Source organism: Galleria mellonella, unplaced genomic scaffold, assembly GCF_026898425.1.
Source record: "Galleria mellonella isolate WM207_F2 unplaced genomic scaffold, CSIRO_AGI_GalMel_v1 utg121, whole genome shotgun sequence".
Taxonomy (NCBI): Eukaryota; Metazoa; Arthropoda; class Insecta; order Lepidoptera; family Pyralidae; genus Galleria; species Galleria mellonella.
In genome coordinates, this window is record NW_026441983.1 from 669,285 (window position 1) to 686,038 (window position 16,754).

General features: G+C 39.0%; 1 protein-coding gene across 1 annotated transcript; it reads left to right on the forward strand.

Annotated features, from left to right (window-relative positions):
• Positions 1-1,136: 1,136 nt before the first annotated feature.
• Positions 1,137-13,782, forward strand: LOC113517925 (zinc finger protein 250-like). The gene is made up of 7 exons (XM_052897925.1): positions 1,137-1,603; positions 2,877-3,146; positions 4,043-4,177; positions 5,637-5,762; positions 6,789-6,911; positions 7,657-7,854; positions 11,452-13,782. The coding sequence occupies exons 1-7, from the start codon at positions 1,400-1,402 to the stop codon at positions 12,949-12,951; spliced, it is 2,556 nt and encodes an 851-aa protein (XP_052753885.1). The 5' UTR covers positions 1,137-1,399; the 3' UTR covers positions 12,952-13,782.
• The last annotated feature ends 2,972 nt before the right edge of the window (positions 13,783-16,754 follow it).

The window sequence follows — 16,754 nt, forward strand, 5'->3', positions numbered from 1 at the left end:
CATGATACCCCCCATGCGTTGCCATTCCTGAGGACTCAGATGTTATTCCTCTGTACCGTGTAAATTCACGCCATATCCCACCCTTCAAACCGAAACACAGCCATGCAAACACAACTGCTTCACGGTAGAAACACGCATGAGACAGAGGTGGCCAAGCAAACGACTTTTGTACAAAGTCTCCTACTGGTAATTATCTGGTGTTATGCTTTTACTGTGTAATTTCATTATTGTAAGCGATGCACCTCGCACCTCGTAAAATGTTATAATTGTAACCACTAGCGCCATCTGTTAGTATTTGATTGAATTAATGCCGGCGCGCATGCGCCGAACGAATGCCCTGTGACACGTGTGTGCACGAGTTGTTAGTTGTTGTTAGTTGTTTTGTGAATTGAATAAAAAAGAGTGTCTTGCCAGTGTCCGTTTCATTTTGATAAACACCAAAAACATTTTCCAACAACGGTCTGTTACAATTATCATATTCAAACCGAAACACAGCATTGCTAGAAACACTGGTATAGAGGTTAGAATTAGCAGAGAACTTTAAATTTACTGTTCTAATCTTAAACATTTTGTGCTCGCATATGCACTGAAGAGGATATTGTAATTCTAATACAATGTCTTGTTTGGGGGAAGGGGATTGTTAGTAATGGGATCTAACAGTTCCATTGCCTGCAATGTACCCTATCACAGGTCGATCTCCACGCGGTTCCCTTTGGAAACCATCGTGGTTAATTCTCACGGAATTTTTTACAATAGGCTAACTGATCTGCTTTCATCCTCATCTATCTCACTGGTACCCCGCCAGCGTATACTGATAACGCAGGCGGGGTTACCATTCCATTTTCACTCATTAAAAAAACGTCTTGTTTATAATGGATCAAAACTTTTGGCGTTCCATTGTATCTGCCTATCATAATGAGAGACAGGCTTGACAGATATATAAATCGAAGCACCTGATTAGAACTCGTTATTCTCAGATGCCTATCTGACTGTTTTTGTAGATACAAGATGCCTGTTTTGTCTATAATTTACATTAAAAATATTCAGCTTATTTATTTCTACTATCTATGGCATATGACATCTTCTTGAGTGAGGTTGGCACAAAGATTCCTTCTTCTTACGGTTGGCACTAAATTGACAACTACGAGTGACAATTAGGAGAAATAAAACAACAACAAATGTAAACAACGATTAAAAGTGTATAAAATCTTTATTTAAATACAAATTAGTAAATATATTTTATTACATAGACTTTAGACTTGTAAAATAAATTATTTCCACGTTAATGTACAACTTCGGAACAATTGTACCTACAATTGCCACTGTTTACATTTACAATTAAGCATTAATAATACGTTAAAATAATCGTAACATAAACAATTTGTTCTCCATTTTTCAAATGCTTGCCGTCTTATTTTTAAACCGTATGAATACTAGGCAAAGGAATGCCCCTAAAGTGCCTGTTACGAGAAGAAAAAAGAAAAAATCTAATACAGAGATTTGTAGAACATGTTTGAGTACTGATGGCTTGGTGTCTCTTTTCTACAGTAAGGAAACAGAACAGAAAAGAACGGAGGATTTGAAAATGCTTACCGGATTAGAGGTAAAAACTTGATATTAAATCCGTTCACATAGTTTGTCTTATTACAAAATAATTATGTTACTACTTTTTTCCCGCGGTTTTACACCTGTCCATGAATATATAAAGTGACCTATATGTTAAGTTAGGATATAATCTATTCGTGTACGAAATTTAAATTGGTTCAGGCGTTTAATATATATATAGTAGGGGGAAAAGGATTGTTAGTAATGGAGACTAAGAATCCCATTGCTAGCAATATACCTAACCAGGTCGACCTCCTCGCGGTTCCCTCTGGAAACTATCATTGTAAATTCCTAATGAATTTATCATGATGTGCTAACTGGCCTGTTTTCATTCTCATCTATCACCCTTCACTGGTGCTCCGCCAGCGTATCCCATTAGCGCTGGCTGGGTTACAATACCATTTTCACCCATCAAAAAAAAATTATCATTGACTTGTTATTTTGTTGTATATTTATGATTATATAATTTTTTTACTTATATAATTTAAAAAAATATCATATTTTATACAATCTTTCATCATGTGTACAGCCAAGGCGGGGAACTCTCTCCCTTTTTATGTTTTTTCAACTAAATATAACTTGCACAAATTTAAGGAAAATGTGAATAGGCTATTCGTGGGCCTGAGAGCTCCATCTTAGGCCACATTTATCACTTCCCATTATGTGAGATTGTAATCAGTCACAGAACCCTTTCAATAGTAGAAAAAAATGTTATAGATAGATAGATACACTTTATTGTTTCCTCCAAAAGATTACAATAGTAAACTTATTATAAATATAAACAATTACAAGAAATAATCACAATGAGAAAACAATGGGCGAACTTATCGCTAAGAGCGATCTCTTGCAGGCAACCTTTGGATTGAGAGGAGTAATTATAAACAATTTGCTGGGAGGCACGATGAAAAATTTTGTCAGTTCTAAATATGGGAGATGTGATACATGTAATAATATAAATATTATCCCTACTCATTATATATATATATATATACACATATACACCTACACACACATATACATACATACACATACATACATATACACATATACATACATGCATATAAACGCCTACACAAATACATAAAAATATATAAATACTGTTCACGAAAAATATGCAAGAAATAAGTATGCTAACCAGACATATAAACATATTAAGAAGATGACAACTTGCTCAAATAAAAGTTCTTAAGTTTTGTTTTAAAACCAGCCATACATTTTATATGTTATATTACTATGAAATAAATTTAATTGTATGTCTATAATATTTTCAGATAAAAATGAATGATGGTCTCCCACAAAAAATATGTACAAAATGTATTGAAATTATGAATTCAGCATTGGAATTCAGGTTCAAGAGTGTAAATGCAGAGAAAAGGCTGCTCGGCATGCTGTCAAAGAAGAAAGCCCGGAAGATTGGTGGAGCCCCCCCAGTTAGCAACCAAAGCGTGGGCTTTGACTATGGGCTTTATCAACATGAAATTCATAATGATCATGACTATATAAAAGTTAAACATGATGAGCTCATGCAGAAGTTTAAAAAGGTATGCTCTAGACCAGTGGTTCTCAACCTTCTTTTGTTGCGGCACATATTTAACGATTTCAAAATTTGGCGGCACACAAAGGAAAAGTTAAAAATTATTTACTTACTACAACACACTGCATAAATAGTTTATGACAAAAATTTTAAATACTTGCAAAATTTGGCAGCACACAAAAGTGCCGCGGCACAGTGGTTGAGAATCACTGCTCTAGATAGACTGTCATATCTGTCTGTTTACTGTACGGATAATCTGGTAGTATTGTTTTATCGTTACCCTATCCCCTTTGGCCGCAACAGAATATCAGTGCTTTGCTCTTTTGAGGGCGAAGCAGTAAACTGAGTTGTGGCCATTTTGTAATAAAAAATTGTATTTAGCTTTACATATGTATTTTTTTTTTATCATTTATGTTATCTCGCTTTTTATGTATTATCTATTTTTTTTTATACAACTTAAATGGCAAACAAGCTGACGGCCCACCTGATAGAAAGTGGTAACCGTCGCCTATAGACATGAGCAGTACCGTGCACATAACAGAGTATACTGTTTCGCCCATGATACCCCCCATGCGTTGCCATTCCTGAGGACTCAGGTGTTATTCCTCTGTACCCAGTAAATTCACGCCATATCCCACCCTTCAAACCGAAACACAGCCATGCAAACACAACTGCTTCACGGTTGAAACACGAATGGGACAGAGGTACCCAAGCAATTGACTTTTGTACAGTCTCCCTCTGGTATATGTTTTAATTTGTGTGCTTGAAGTAATGCAAATACCCTATTACCTATCTATCTATTTATCTAAACATATGTAATACTAGCTGATCCGGCAAACCATGGCCAACCTCAACCTCAATGTGTTAATTACATCTTGAATTAAACGTGTTACTTATTTCCAGAAATCCATACAAAGAAACCCAACTATAATAACCGAGAATGGTACATACAAGTGCCATATGTGTGAGAAGGAATACAAGAATAAACATACACTGCGCGCGCACATCAACTTCCATACAAACTATTGTGTTTGTGAGGTAACGTCCACAGCTGGACATAAGCCTCCCCATAGACTACCATAAGGAACGGTCCTGAGCCACCTGCATCCACTGACTCCCTGCAATGCATTTGAAGTCGTCACATCATCACCAACCGTTAACTGTCCACTGCTGGACATAAGTCTTCTCCATAAAATGTGAATTCCCAGTAATTGCCACTTGACAACATTAGTTAGGCTTGGGAGATGTTTTAAAAGGGACGCTGCTGCCCATCCCTCGTCTTCCCCTAATCATCTCTTACGACACCCACGGGAAAGGAAGGGGTGGCCTATTTTTTTGATGGGTGAAAATGGTATGGTAACCCCGTCTGCGCTAACGGGATACGCTGGCGGAGCACCAGTGAAGGGTGATAGATGAGAATGAAAACAGGCCAGTTAGCACATCATGATGAACTCATCAGGAATTAACCATGATAGTTTCCAGGGGGAACTGCGAGGAGGTCGACCTGGTTGGGTATATTGCTAACAATGGGATTCTCAGTCTCCATTACTAACAATCCCTTTCCCCCCAGGGGTGGTCTATTAGGATATGATGTCAGGACCACAAGGATATATTACTTCATTATATTTAAGAGCAGCACTCTTGTCGGTGGAACTCTTGCCGCTCACCATGATTTTCATTAAGTCTCTTCATTGTGAAAACTGTATCCAATTTGATGCATTAGTGTTTGCGTGATGCCAGAACAATCATACAGATAAAGGGACAGACAAAAATGTTAAAAAGTAAGGTTTTAATTTCTTCTAGTCTTATCCCCCCCCCCCCGTCTACCCTCATATGAATTTTTCTCAAATATCTCCCATGTACAGATATCGTCCAGTTACAATTTTATTATATCTCTTTTTTGCACGAGTCTTTAATTAAATTATTACTACCTTTCTCTCCTGTCTCTTTTTCCCTCTTCTCTCTTTCTCCCTCCTCTCTCTCCTCCCTCTTTCTCCCTCCTATCTGTTTCTCCCTCCTCTATCACCTCTTTCTCTCTCTCTCTCTCCTCTTTCTCTCTCTCTCTCTCTCTCTTTCTCTCTCTCTCTCTCTCTCTCTCTCTCCTCTTTCCTCTCTCTCTCCTCTTTCCTCTCTCTCTCTCTCTTTTCTCTCTCTCTTTCCTCTCTCTCTCTCTCTCTCTCTCTCTCTCTCTCTCTCTCTCTCTCTCTCTCTCTCTCTTTCCTCTCTCTCTCTCTCTCTCTCTCTCTCTCTCTCTCTTTCCCTCTCTCTCTCTCTCTCTCTCCCTCTCTCTCCTCTCTCTCTCTCTCTCTCTCTCTCCTCTTTTCTCTCTCTCTGTCCTCTTTCCTCTCTCCCTTCTCCTCTCTCTCTCTGTCTCCTCTTTCTCTCTCTCTCTCTCTCTTCTCTCTCTCTCTCTCTTTCCTCTCTCTCTCTCTCTCTTTCTCTCTCTCTCTCTCTCTTTTTCTCTCTTATATTATTAAGGATATGTGGTCCTATACAGACATGCGGTAAAAGGTGTCTCAGCTATCACTTGCTGCTGGCACACAAGCGAGCGCGGCACGGACACGAGCGGGTCCACTTTTGCGTATACTGTGACTACAGTTCAGCCACGAAGGACGCTTTAGTGGTAAGTCACTATCGTGAACTCTGTCGCTTCTTACATGGCTCTCAAAATAGTTTGTATGTCTTTCATAGTCATCCGCATGGTCCTCAAAGTAGTACACATGTTTCTCAAAGTAATTTGAATGAACTATGGCTGTGTTTCGGTTTGAAGGGTGGGATAGGGCGTGAATTTACACGGTACAGAGGAATAACACCTGAGTCCTCAGGAATGGCAACGCATGGGGGGTATCATGGGCGAAACAGTATACTCTGTTATGTCCACGGTACTGCTCATGTCTATAGGCGGCGGTTACCACTTTCCATCAGATGGGCCGTCAGCTTGTTTGCCATTCTAAGTTGTATATAAAAACTTTGCCTACCTTTCATAATCACCCACATGGTTCTCATAGTAGTTCACATGATTCTCAAAGTAATTTGAATGAACTATCAAATCGTCTGTATAATTAAAGGAGTTTGCATGGCCCTCAAAGTAGTTTAGTTTATTCTCAAAATCATCTGCATGGTTTAACCATAGGAGAAGTCACTATTTCCCCTCACTTCCTTTATATTGTATCATTCCCTGTTTTAAGAGGGACGCTGCTGCCCATCTCTCGACCCCTCAGTCGCCTCTTAAGACAGCAACGGGAGAGGAGGGGGTGGTCCATTCTATGCCGGGACCACGTCACTTTCTTTATATTGTATCAGCTAATAACTGACCACTGCTGAACATAGCCTCCTCCATGTGGGGGGTTTGCCAGTAGTTGTCACGTTTGGCAGGCTAGTTGGCAACCGCTGGTAGTCTTTGGTGATGTTTTAAGAGGGACGCTCTCCCATCCCCCCTATCTCTCGAGCATTAAGTTTCTTTAGCCACCTCTTACGACACTCACGGGACAGAAAGGGGTGGCCTATTTTATGCCGGGACCGCTCGGCCAAAAATACATATAAATGTAATTTCGTTCGGACCCGAAATTTTGGATTTTCATTTCATGGTGAACCCTCTGTTATTGATACACTCCATGTATATAACCAAAAAATTCAATGTAACCACTAGGTCCACGAGCGACGGCATACAGGCGAGAAGCCATACATTTGCGACCAATGCGGGCTCGCATTCCACCGGCGCTCGAATCTCGTTCAACACATGGCCATACACCTGCCTGAGAGTAACTACCAAGTAAGTATTCTAGACGGTCTGCCTCTGAACAAAATACCGATAGAATATCACACACACACGCACACGCACGTACACGCGCGCACACACACACACACACACACACATCCTCCTGAACCCATATGTTTGATGGGTGAAAATGGTATGGTAGCCCCGCCTGCGCTAACGGGATACGCTGGCGGAGCACCAGTGAAGGGTGATAGATGAGAATGAAAATAGACCAGTTAGCCCATCATGCCAGAGGAGACTTTGTACAAAAGTCGATTGCTTGGGTACCTCTGTCCCATTCGTGTTTCAACCGTGAAGCAGCTGTGTTTGCATGGCTGTGTTTCGGTTTGAAGGATGGGATATGGCGTGAATTTACACGGTACAGAAGAATAGCACCTGAGTCCTCAGGAATGGCAACACATGGGGGGTATCGTGGGCGAAACAGTATACTCTGTTATGTCCACGGTACTGCTCATGTCTATAGGCGACGGTTACCACTTTCCATCAGGTGGGCCGTCAGCTTGTTTGCTATTCTAAGTTGTATAAAAAAAAGTTATCGGTATACGCTGGCGGGGTACCAATGAGAGGTGACAGGTGAGGATGATGGCAGGTTAGTAGGCCCCTAATGGCCAATTAAACAAGGATGGTTTACGCGCGGTTCCCTCTGGAAACCGTTGTGATTTCCAGGAACTGCATGGAGGTCTACCTGATAGGGTGTAACAATCTCTTTCCCCCTTATTATGTATGTGTTTACCAACAGTGTACCATCTGCAACAAACGCGAGAAGTCCAAACGTCTACTCCAGCATCACGAGTTCAAGGTGCACCGCGAGAAGCGCCACCGGTACGTGTGCCCGGTGTGCCGGGACGTGTTCCGCAGCCCCGCCACAGTGCGGCGCCACCTGACCAGGACTCATGCGGTGCCCCGGCAGGAGCAGGGCGTCATAGACAAGTTTGAGGTGTGGTCACTTAATAATACTAATATGTTAGTAATGGGGAGGTTAGTCCCCATTACTATCAGGTCGACCTCCACGCGGTTCCCCCTGGAAACTATCGTGACTAATTTATCGTTGAATTCGTCACGATGGGCTAGCTGACCTGCCCTTTCATTGTCACCTATCACCTCTCACTGGTGCCCCGCTAGTATATACCGATAGCGCAGGCGGGGTTACCATACCATAATTATCAATTTAAAAAAGTACCATGGACATAACAGAGTATACCGTTTCGCCCATGATACCCCCCATGCGTTGCCATTCCCGAGAACTCAGGTGTTATTCCTCTCTACCCTGTAAATTCACTGCCATATCCTTCCCTTCAAATCCTGCCATGCCATCCCTTCAAACCGAAACACAGCCATGCAAACACAACTGCTTCACGGTAGAAACACGAATGGGACAGTGGTACCCAAGCAAACGACTGTCGTACAAAGTCTCCTTCTGGTCTCCCCTATTCCATTATCACCCTTCTTCTCGCAGGTACAGCCGCAGGCGACGCCCGGTGAGGAAACTCGTCCGTCTGATGTACAAGAAGTGTATTTCTTAATGAATTGACTCGAAATACTGCACCAGTATTGTAAATAATGGTTACTCTGTAGTAGTGTACAGTCTGCCGTGTGGTCCCGGCATAGAACGGGCCCGTGGCTGTCGTAAGAGGCGACTAAGGGACGGCGAGGGACGGGCAGCAGCGTCCCCCTTAAAACATCTCTGAAGCCTACGGTTGCTACCTGCCATACGTGGCAACTACTAGCAAACCATCTCAATTACGGTTGTTAGTAATGGGGGTTATCAATCCCATTGCTGGCAATAAACTCTATCAGGTCGAGCTCCTCGCGGTTCCCCCTGGAAACCATCTTGATTGGTTTATTGTTGAATTCGTCATGATGGGCTAACTTACCTGCTTCGTCCTCACCTATCATCCTTCACTGGTACCCCGCCGGTGTATACCGATAGCGCAGGCGGGGTTACCATACCATTATCTAGGTGATAATGGTATGGTAAAAAAAAAATATGAATATGGGCAGGCGTAGTGGCTTAAAAATTTTTTGTTGTCAAAATTATCCAGTGGCAGGTTTTCCAAATAATAATAATATGTGAAAAATTTAGGATTTGCTGGTGCCCCTTCATGTTTCGAAGAAAGGAACTTATGTTTTGTATGTCTATAGACATGACAGATATGTTTATAATAGAGGAACACATTGTATTTTCCCGCCAAATCATATGTATGTATCTTTAAATCACAAAATAAATTATCGATTGGTTGTGTTTGGTAAAAATGTGATTTATTTTCATAATAGAACGTCAATACGATCACCAAAAATAATTTATATATGTGTTTGTAAAAAAAAAGACATTTTATTGACTCTAGACACAAGCTCGAAAAATGGCGGCAAACGTTGACAAAAGGTTGGAGCGAAAAAAGACGTCAATACGATTACACATATATATGTGTGTGTGTGTGTGTGTGTGTGTGTGTGTGTGTGTGTGTGTGTGTGTGTGTGTGTGTGTGAGTGTGTGTGAGTGCGTGCGTGCGTGCGTGCGTGCATGCGTGCATGCGTGCGTGTGTGTGTATATATGTATATACATTTAGTATGTCAATATTTTATTATATTTGTATCATAACACAACAAATTGTCAAATGCCACCGTTGCTGATTTGATTTAACCGCAAAATGGTTATTTGTCATTTCCGGAATAATTATTTACCCGCCAAAATAGTCGACATAAAAACTAGAAGTAACGACCAACTGTTGACAGTTGTGGATTGAACATTGATCAGTAAAGACGTATAATTTGGTGAGTCGCTTTAATACAAATGTATTTTAATTTTAAAGTTGTGAAACTGTTAATACATGAGTTGGATTCCCCTATAATGACACGAGTTTAATTTCATAACCTACCGACCTCTTAAAATATATATATATGTATATATATATATTGCCATGTGGCTCCCGGTATAGAATAGGCCACCCCTTTCCCGTGGGTGTCGTAAGAGGCAACTAAGGGACGGGCAGCAGCGTCCCTCTTAAAACATCACCAAAGCCAAATTGCGGTCGCCAACCTGCCTGCCAAGCGTGGCAACTATTGCCAAAACCAACAAGAGAAGACCTATGTTCAGCATTGGACAGTTAATTGGCTGATATGATAAAAAAAAAACCTTATGGCAACGTCACAATGACATGTCAGTTCTCAAAACGAACTATTATTATTATTTCAGCCGTTCTTCGAGCCACGATGAAGTCGTAATTTAAAAAAAAACATACACCGAGTAAAATTTCGACAAATTTTTCATATACAGACACAAGTGTTGTGTTTAATTTTATTATATGTGAAGGAGTAGTAAACAAGCTCAAGTCTATAGGCGACGGTTTCCTTTCCAGGGTTGTTAGTAATATGAACTATCAGTCCCATTGCTAACAATGTACCCTGATTTATGTTATATTTAGGTACAGCACATTTTATTCTAACCAACTATATTGTCTTAAAATTAGTTACATTTCAAAGTTTAAAAATTTAAGATATTATTTTATTAATTGCCACGCCAAATCAGCCCTAGAAATAAATATTTTAATTAATTCAAAATAAAATACGCGCTCGCCAAATACATTTCCCGCCTTCCAGCCTTTTTCTTATTTATCCTTTTTATACAAGGATAGGCAAAGAGAACGAAGCCCATACAGCCTAATCTGATATGGCATTTTTTTAAAAAGGAGAAAGAAATTAAATCTTAACCTGATTTTTAATGAAAATATAGACAGAGAGATAATGTTTTAACGTTTTCTAATAATTCTGAAGGGTTCGCGGGAATTCTGTTGTGTTACAAATGGTTTCCATAGATTAGGGAGACTGTCAGCCATAATTTAAACTTATAAGCCGAAATTATTGCAGTTTGATATTATCTACGTTATTTCCTTAGATTATAGTTGTTTAATGCCTTTATGCAATTAGAAATTATGTACTGTAAAACTTGAAACTTAGATCTTATTTTACTCCCATATCCAGATAAAATACGGAAAAGCATATGTCTATACAGAATGTCGGTCTTTTGTCTGATAAAGAAATAAATAATGAAATTTATCACAAATAGTTAATTTTCGGACTTGTTTTGGACTTATCCACGTTTGTTGAGTTGAGATAGTTTGGACTCTTTTCCACAGATAATGTCTAATGTCATTGTCATACAGAGCACTACGTTCATTTATCACGACTCTGTCATCTGTAAACTGTCATTTGTAAAGGTGTGTCAATGGGTTCTGTTATTCTATCAATTTATCCTTTCCTTATCTAATCAATAAACTAATAGCTGTATTATTTAATTGTATCGATTATTGGCTGTTTCAACGAGTTTATATGCCGAAAATATCCAGCAAAATTATTACTTTACTCATTCGTATATTACTTTAACAATTACAAAACGTTTATAGTGAACAATCAAACAATCTACTTATGAATTGTTTCGAAAACCCTGGCCTTACACTCCTTAGATATTTATAAAAATCTCTGTGATAAATGCCAACGTCGAGGATTTTTCAAATTTGGAATATTCTACTAATAGTAATTATCAACTTTAATGAACAGTCGAATAACCGACATGTATTGTGAAAGTGTGGTCCAGGAACAGACGGTGAGCCAGCCGGATGTGACCTCCGTACGTGTCAAGCAGGAGGCTCGGGAGCCACAGTCGGATACTGATGCAGTCATTGCACCAGGGGCTGGTGTACATGTCTATTGTAGCACTAAACAGGAGATCGTCCCCATATTTTACGAAAAGTCTCCACAGTCCATAACAGAAGGAGACACTGTGCTGAAACAATTGATTAAACAAGAAATCGTCGAGTATGATGTAGATACAAGTGGTATTATGAAGACAGAGTGTGTTGCCAATGAGGAAACGGCCCATATAAACATATTCTCTGGTGAAGATAGTCAGCCATCAACAAAAGAATGTGAGAATTATGATATAAAAACTGAATTGATCGTAGAACCTAGTGATTCAAAACCAGAGATCGACTCTGAAAATGTCCACAACTCTAAGCACCAAGACAGTGGTACATGTGAGACAAAGTCAAATGGTACATTAGAATGTCATATGTCATCACCAGTATATACTGGACAACCTTACAAGCCTGAAACAAGTTTAAAAAATAAAAATGTACTAGTTCCTACTGCTGCAAAGCCTTACAGCTGTGATGTATGTCAGAAATGTTTCAACACACGAGCGCATTTGAATGAACACACACGTATACACAGTAGAGAAACTCCGTACACGTGCACCGTGTGTCAGAAGTCATTCAAAACAAAAGCATATTTGAAAAATCACTTCTATATACATACCGGTGAAAAGCCGTACAGTTGTGACGTGTGCAAAAGAGGCTTCAGGATAAAAGGACATTTGGAGGACCACGCCAACATACATACTGGTAAAAGGCCGTACACTTGTGACATATGTAAGAAATGCTTTAACACGCGGGCACATTTAAAAGAGCACACGATCACACACAGCAGCGAGACACCGTACACGTGCGATTTGTGCAAAAAGTCATTTAAAACGAAAGCGTACTTGAAACAGCACTTGACCACGCACACCGGTGAAAAGCCATACAGCTGTGACGTATGTAAAAGGGGTTTCAGAATAAAGGCACACTTAGAAGAGCATTCACACATACATACGGGTGAGAAGCCGTACAGTTGTGACGTGTGCAAGAAAAGATTCCTCACGGTGAAACGTTTGAAACACCACTCGCATATACACACGGATGAGAAAATACGTTGTGATGTGTGTAAAAAATGTTTCAACTCGAAGCAAAGTTTAAAAGCACACTTGGCCACCCACACTGAGGAGAAGCCGTACAGCTGTGACATATGCAAGAAGTGCTTCACGAGGAAGTACAATTGGAAACTACACTTGGAGAATCATGGCAGTGAACAGCCGTACACTTGTAATGTGTGTAAAAAATGTTTCAAAACGAAACCCAAACTGAAGAAACATGTCTGCCTTCATATACACACCATTGGGAAATATTTGTGCGTCCATGCTGTTGGACAGAGCTGCGATTAGAGTGCGAAGGAATGTTACGTACTGGTTTTTCTGTCTAGATAACTACTAAGAACCAACCCTCTAAACAAGGAGGGAAAGAGACTGTTAGTAATGGAGACCACAGGAAACCACAGGACCAGGTCGACCTCCTCACGGTTCCCCCTGGAAACTATCCTGGTTAATTCCCAATGAATTCATCATGATAGGCTAACTGGCCTGTTTTCATTCTCACCTATCACCCTTCACTGGTGCTCCGCCAGCGTATACCGTTAGCGCAGGCGGGGTTACCGTACCATTTTCACTCATCAAAAAAAAATACCACTATCAAGCCTACATATATATATATATATTTTTTTTTTAATGGTTGATAATGGAATGGTAACCCCACCCGCGCTATCGGTATACACCGGCGGGGCACCAGTGAAGGATGATAGGTGAGGACGAAGCAGGCCAGTTAGCCCATCGTGACGAATTCAACAAGAATTGTACACGATGGTTTCCAGGGGGAACCACGTGGTGGTCGATCTGATAGGGCATATTGCTAGCAATGTCGAACTCCATTGCTAACAATCCCTTTCCCCCTAAGTCTATATATATATATATATATATATATATATATATATATATATATATATATATATATATATATATATATATATATATATCATAGACATCATAGAGGCATATTGGTGGAAAAGTGATGAAAGATAGTGATATTTGATCATTCCTAATTTAAACAATAAAGTTTAACATTTTATAATTGTTACACGTTTGTTAACAAGGATATTAGGCAAGGATGTCCTTATTATTTCTTTTATTAAAATTATACGTCAAAATTTAAAAAGTTTATAACCAATTTTTTATTTATGCAATGTCATTACAAACTATTTATGTTTTTTTTTTTATTTCTTCATGTCAATTCATCCAGTACGCTGAAAAAAAGGCGGTCGAGTGCGAGTCAGACTCGCGAAACGAAGGTTCCGTAACAAATTGAATTTTTTTTTTTGTGAAATAACTACATATTTACAGTATTCGAATTTTTCCCTTCACTTGTGCTACATGACATTGCTTCTTGCCAAATTTCATGATTGTATGTCAACGGGAAGTACCCAATAGGTTTTGATTCTCTTTGCAAATGTCAAAATGTGCGACACAATTGGAACATAAACGGCCATATCTCTCGATTGCGTCGATTTAGAAGCTTGATTTTTTCACTGCTTCAAGAGATTGCAGACCTGATTATATGATATTAATATCAACTTGATACCACCACGCGTTTCTAAGAAAAAGGGTCTTGACAGACAGACGGACAGCGAAGTGATCCTATAAAGGTTCCGTTTTTTCCTTAATAATATTTTTTTTCGCCAGAAACAGTTTCATAATAGGATATTTTGTTTTTTAACGTTTAGTATGTTTCGCCATATTCAATAGCATGCAAATCTTTGTCGGTAGTATTCATTAGTAATTCTTTTGGTGGTACGGAACCTTAAAACAAGAAATCGGTTTTAATATGTGCCAATAAAGCCCTTTCATAAAATAACCTGCTCGATTTAATACTTTTACCCAACTACGACGAAGCAAAAAGGAGTGTTTTGATTTTTCTCTGGGTGTGTATGCTTAGCTCAAAATATAAAATAAAAAATTGTATTATCAATAATAATAACTTGAAGGTATGTTTTAAATGAGAAATACAATAATAGTACATTACTGCAGCGGCCAGTAATTGAGGCATTGATGGACGAACGTGCAAATGTGGGCCGAGGAGTAGCCGAGGCACACATAAGTGAATCCATCAATGCCTAGTTGTGGCCAAGGCTTGTATAGTACTGTTCTCAAACAATGCGCGGAAATCAAAAACACAATTTTACTTTTTAAGTTCAATGACGAATAACGAACAATAACAATTTTTCACGCACCATAATGTTCCTTTGTTTTTTTTTTCAATAAACAGCTTTCTATGTGAAAGCCAGTTCGAAATTTAAATAAAACCTTTTATTAGTTACCTCCTTGGTAGCCATGGTTCGAAGTAAAAGGTCATTCCATTTTTAAATTACAGGATAGATATGAGTTTACATAGTAATTTATCTGGCCGCAAAACACGACAGATATGGATTTTCATACAACTTTTGCCGGCCGCTGCCCGCATGTATCTGGCCAGTACGGCAAAATAATCCTCACATTTCCAAGCATGTTTGAGAAAAAGTAATTTTATATCATATTTATATATCTATTTTAAATACACTATCGGGGCTTAAGATAATAGTCTTTAATCAGTGCGTGTTGCCACTGATGAGTCATGGAACCGAAACACGCTCCTACACGATTGCCCGTATGCAAAAGCTTCAAATTACTCGGCAGGCTATGGAGAGGGCTATGCTCAGAGTCTCTTCGCGTGATAGAATCCGAAACGAGGATATCCGCAAAAAAAAAAAAAACAAAAATAACCGACATAGCTCTTTTTTTTTTATACAACTTAGAATGGCAAACAAGCTGACGGCCCACCTGATGGAAAGTGGTAACCGTCGCCTATAGACATGAGCAGTACCGTGGACATAACAGAATATACTGTTTCGCCTATGATACCCCACCATGCGTTGCCATTCCTGAGGACTCAGGTGTTATTCCTCTGTACCCAGTAAATTCACGCCCTTCAAGCCGAAACACAGCTGCTTCACGGTTGAAACTCGAAGGACAAGTTGAAGTGTCAATGGCTGATCATATAGTTCGAAGAACCGACAACCGATGGGGAAGAAAGATGAGTGGCGCATACGGGCAAACGCTGTGTAGGACGAACCTCCACTAAATGGAGTGACGACCTGAAATGCATTGCAGGGAGTCAATGGATGCAGGTGGCTCAGGATTGTTTTTTATGGCAGTCTGTGGGGGAGGCTTATGTCCAGCAGTGGACGTATAATGGCTGAAATGATGTTGATAATGATCGGGTCATGCAACTAACTGTAAATATTACCTACGTACCTAATTTTTATTGCCTACGTTTCGTCATTACGACATACACGTTCAAACTATTTACCTGCAATTGCCTCACGTTAAGTCCCGAATAAAGATTTCCTTGTTCTTAGGTCCCGATCGAACCTCATCAAATTTATCGGTATTAAAAATATGTGTCGACGAGTTTAAAATTAAATTTCATTTTATAAAAATTTTAATTCTCATTTATAAATAGGTAGAATGCAGTTTAGAAATGTCTTTCGAAAATCTACCTGGCGTTTGCATGATAGTCAATTATTATATTTTTAATAAGACAATAATTAAAAAGCAATATTGTTATTGCATATAATGAAACACATAAGTGAAGATGACAGATAGCTACAGGCTTACGACAGTTGGGACATTGTTATTGATATGACGTTTTTGTATGAAGCTATGTTACCAAACTATTATGTTACATCATGGCAGATCATATCCAACAAGAATAGCCGTATGGTTCCATTACAAAAACAATGCTTCACTTATATTTTTTTTTAAATATTAAAATAACTAATAGGTATTTTAATAAATTATGTATTTATAAACAATAATTAAAGATTGTCTTATACAAAGAAAAACCGACTTTATTTATGACAAAACTAGTTAATTTAATCTAAACTACTGAAGTGATTTTGATAACATTTCTACGCGGCCAATCTGTAAGTATATGATATGTATCTTTCAAATAAAAAAGAATGTCCCAAATTGGTTTAGAAATAACAGATTTATAAGGTAACTAAAATAAAAAAAATACAACAAATTTAATATATTATATAATTAAGTTAATTAACTAACTAACTAACTAAGGTAACTCGTTCATATAGAAACATATATTA

Bases quoted from the DNA above. Each gene is read 5' to 3' on its own strand.
- LOC113517925 (XM_052897925.1), top strand. From the start codon at position 1,400: ATGCTTGCCGTCTTATTTTTAAACCGTATGAATACTAGGCAAAGGAAT. The intron at 6,912-7,656 runs GTAAGTATTCTA...GTTTACCAACAG, and splicing joins TGCCTGAGAGTAACTACCAA to TGTACCATCTGCAACAAACG. The intron at 7,855-11,451 runs GTGTGGTCACTT...TACTAATAGTAA, and splicing joins GCGTCATAGACAAGTTTGAG to TTATCAACTTTAATGAACAG.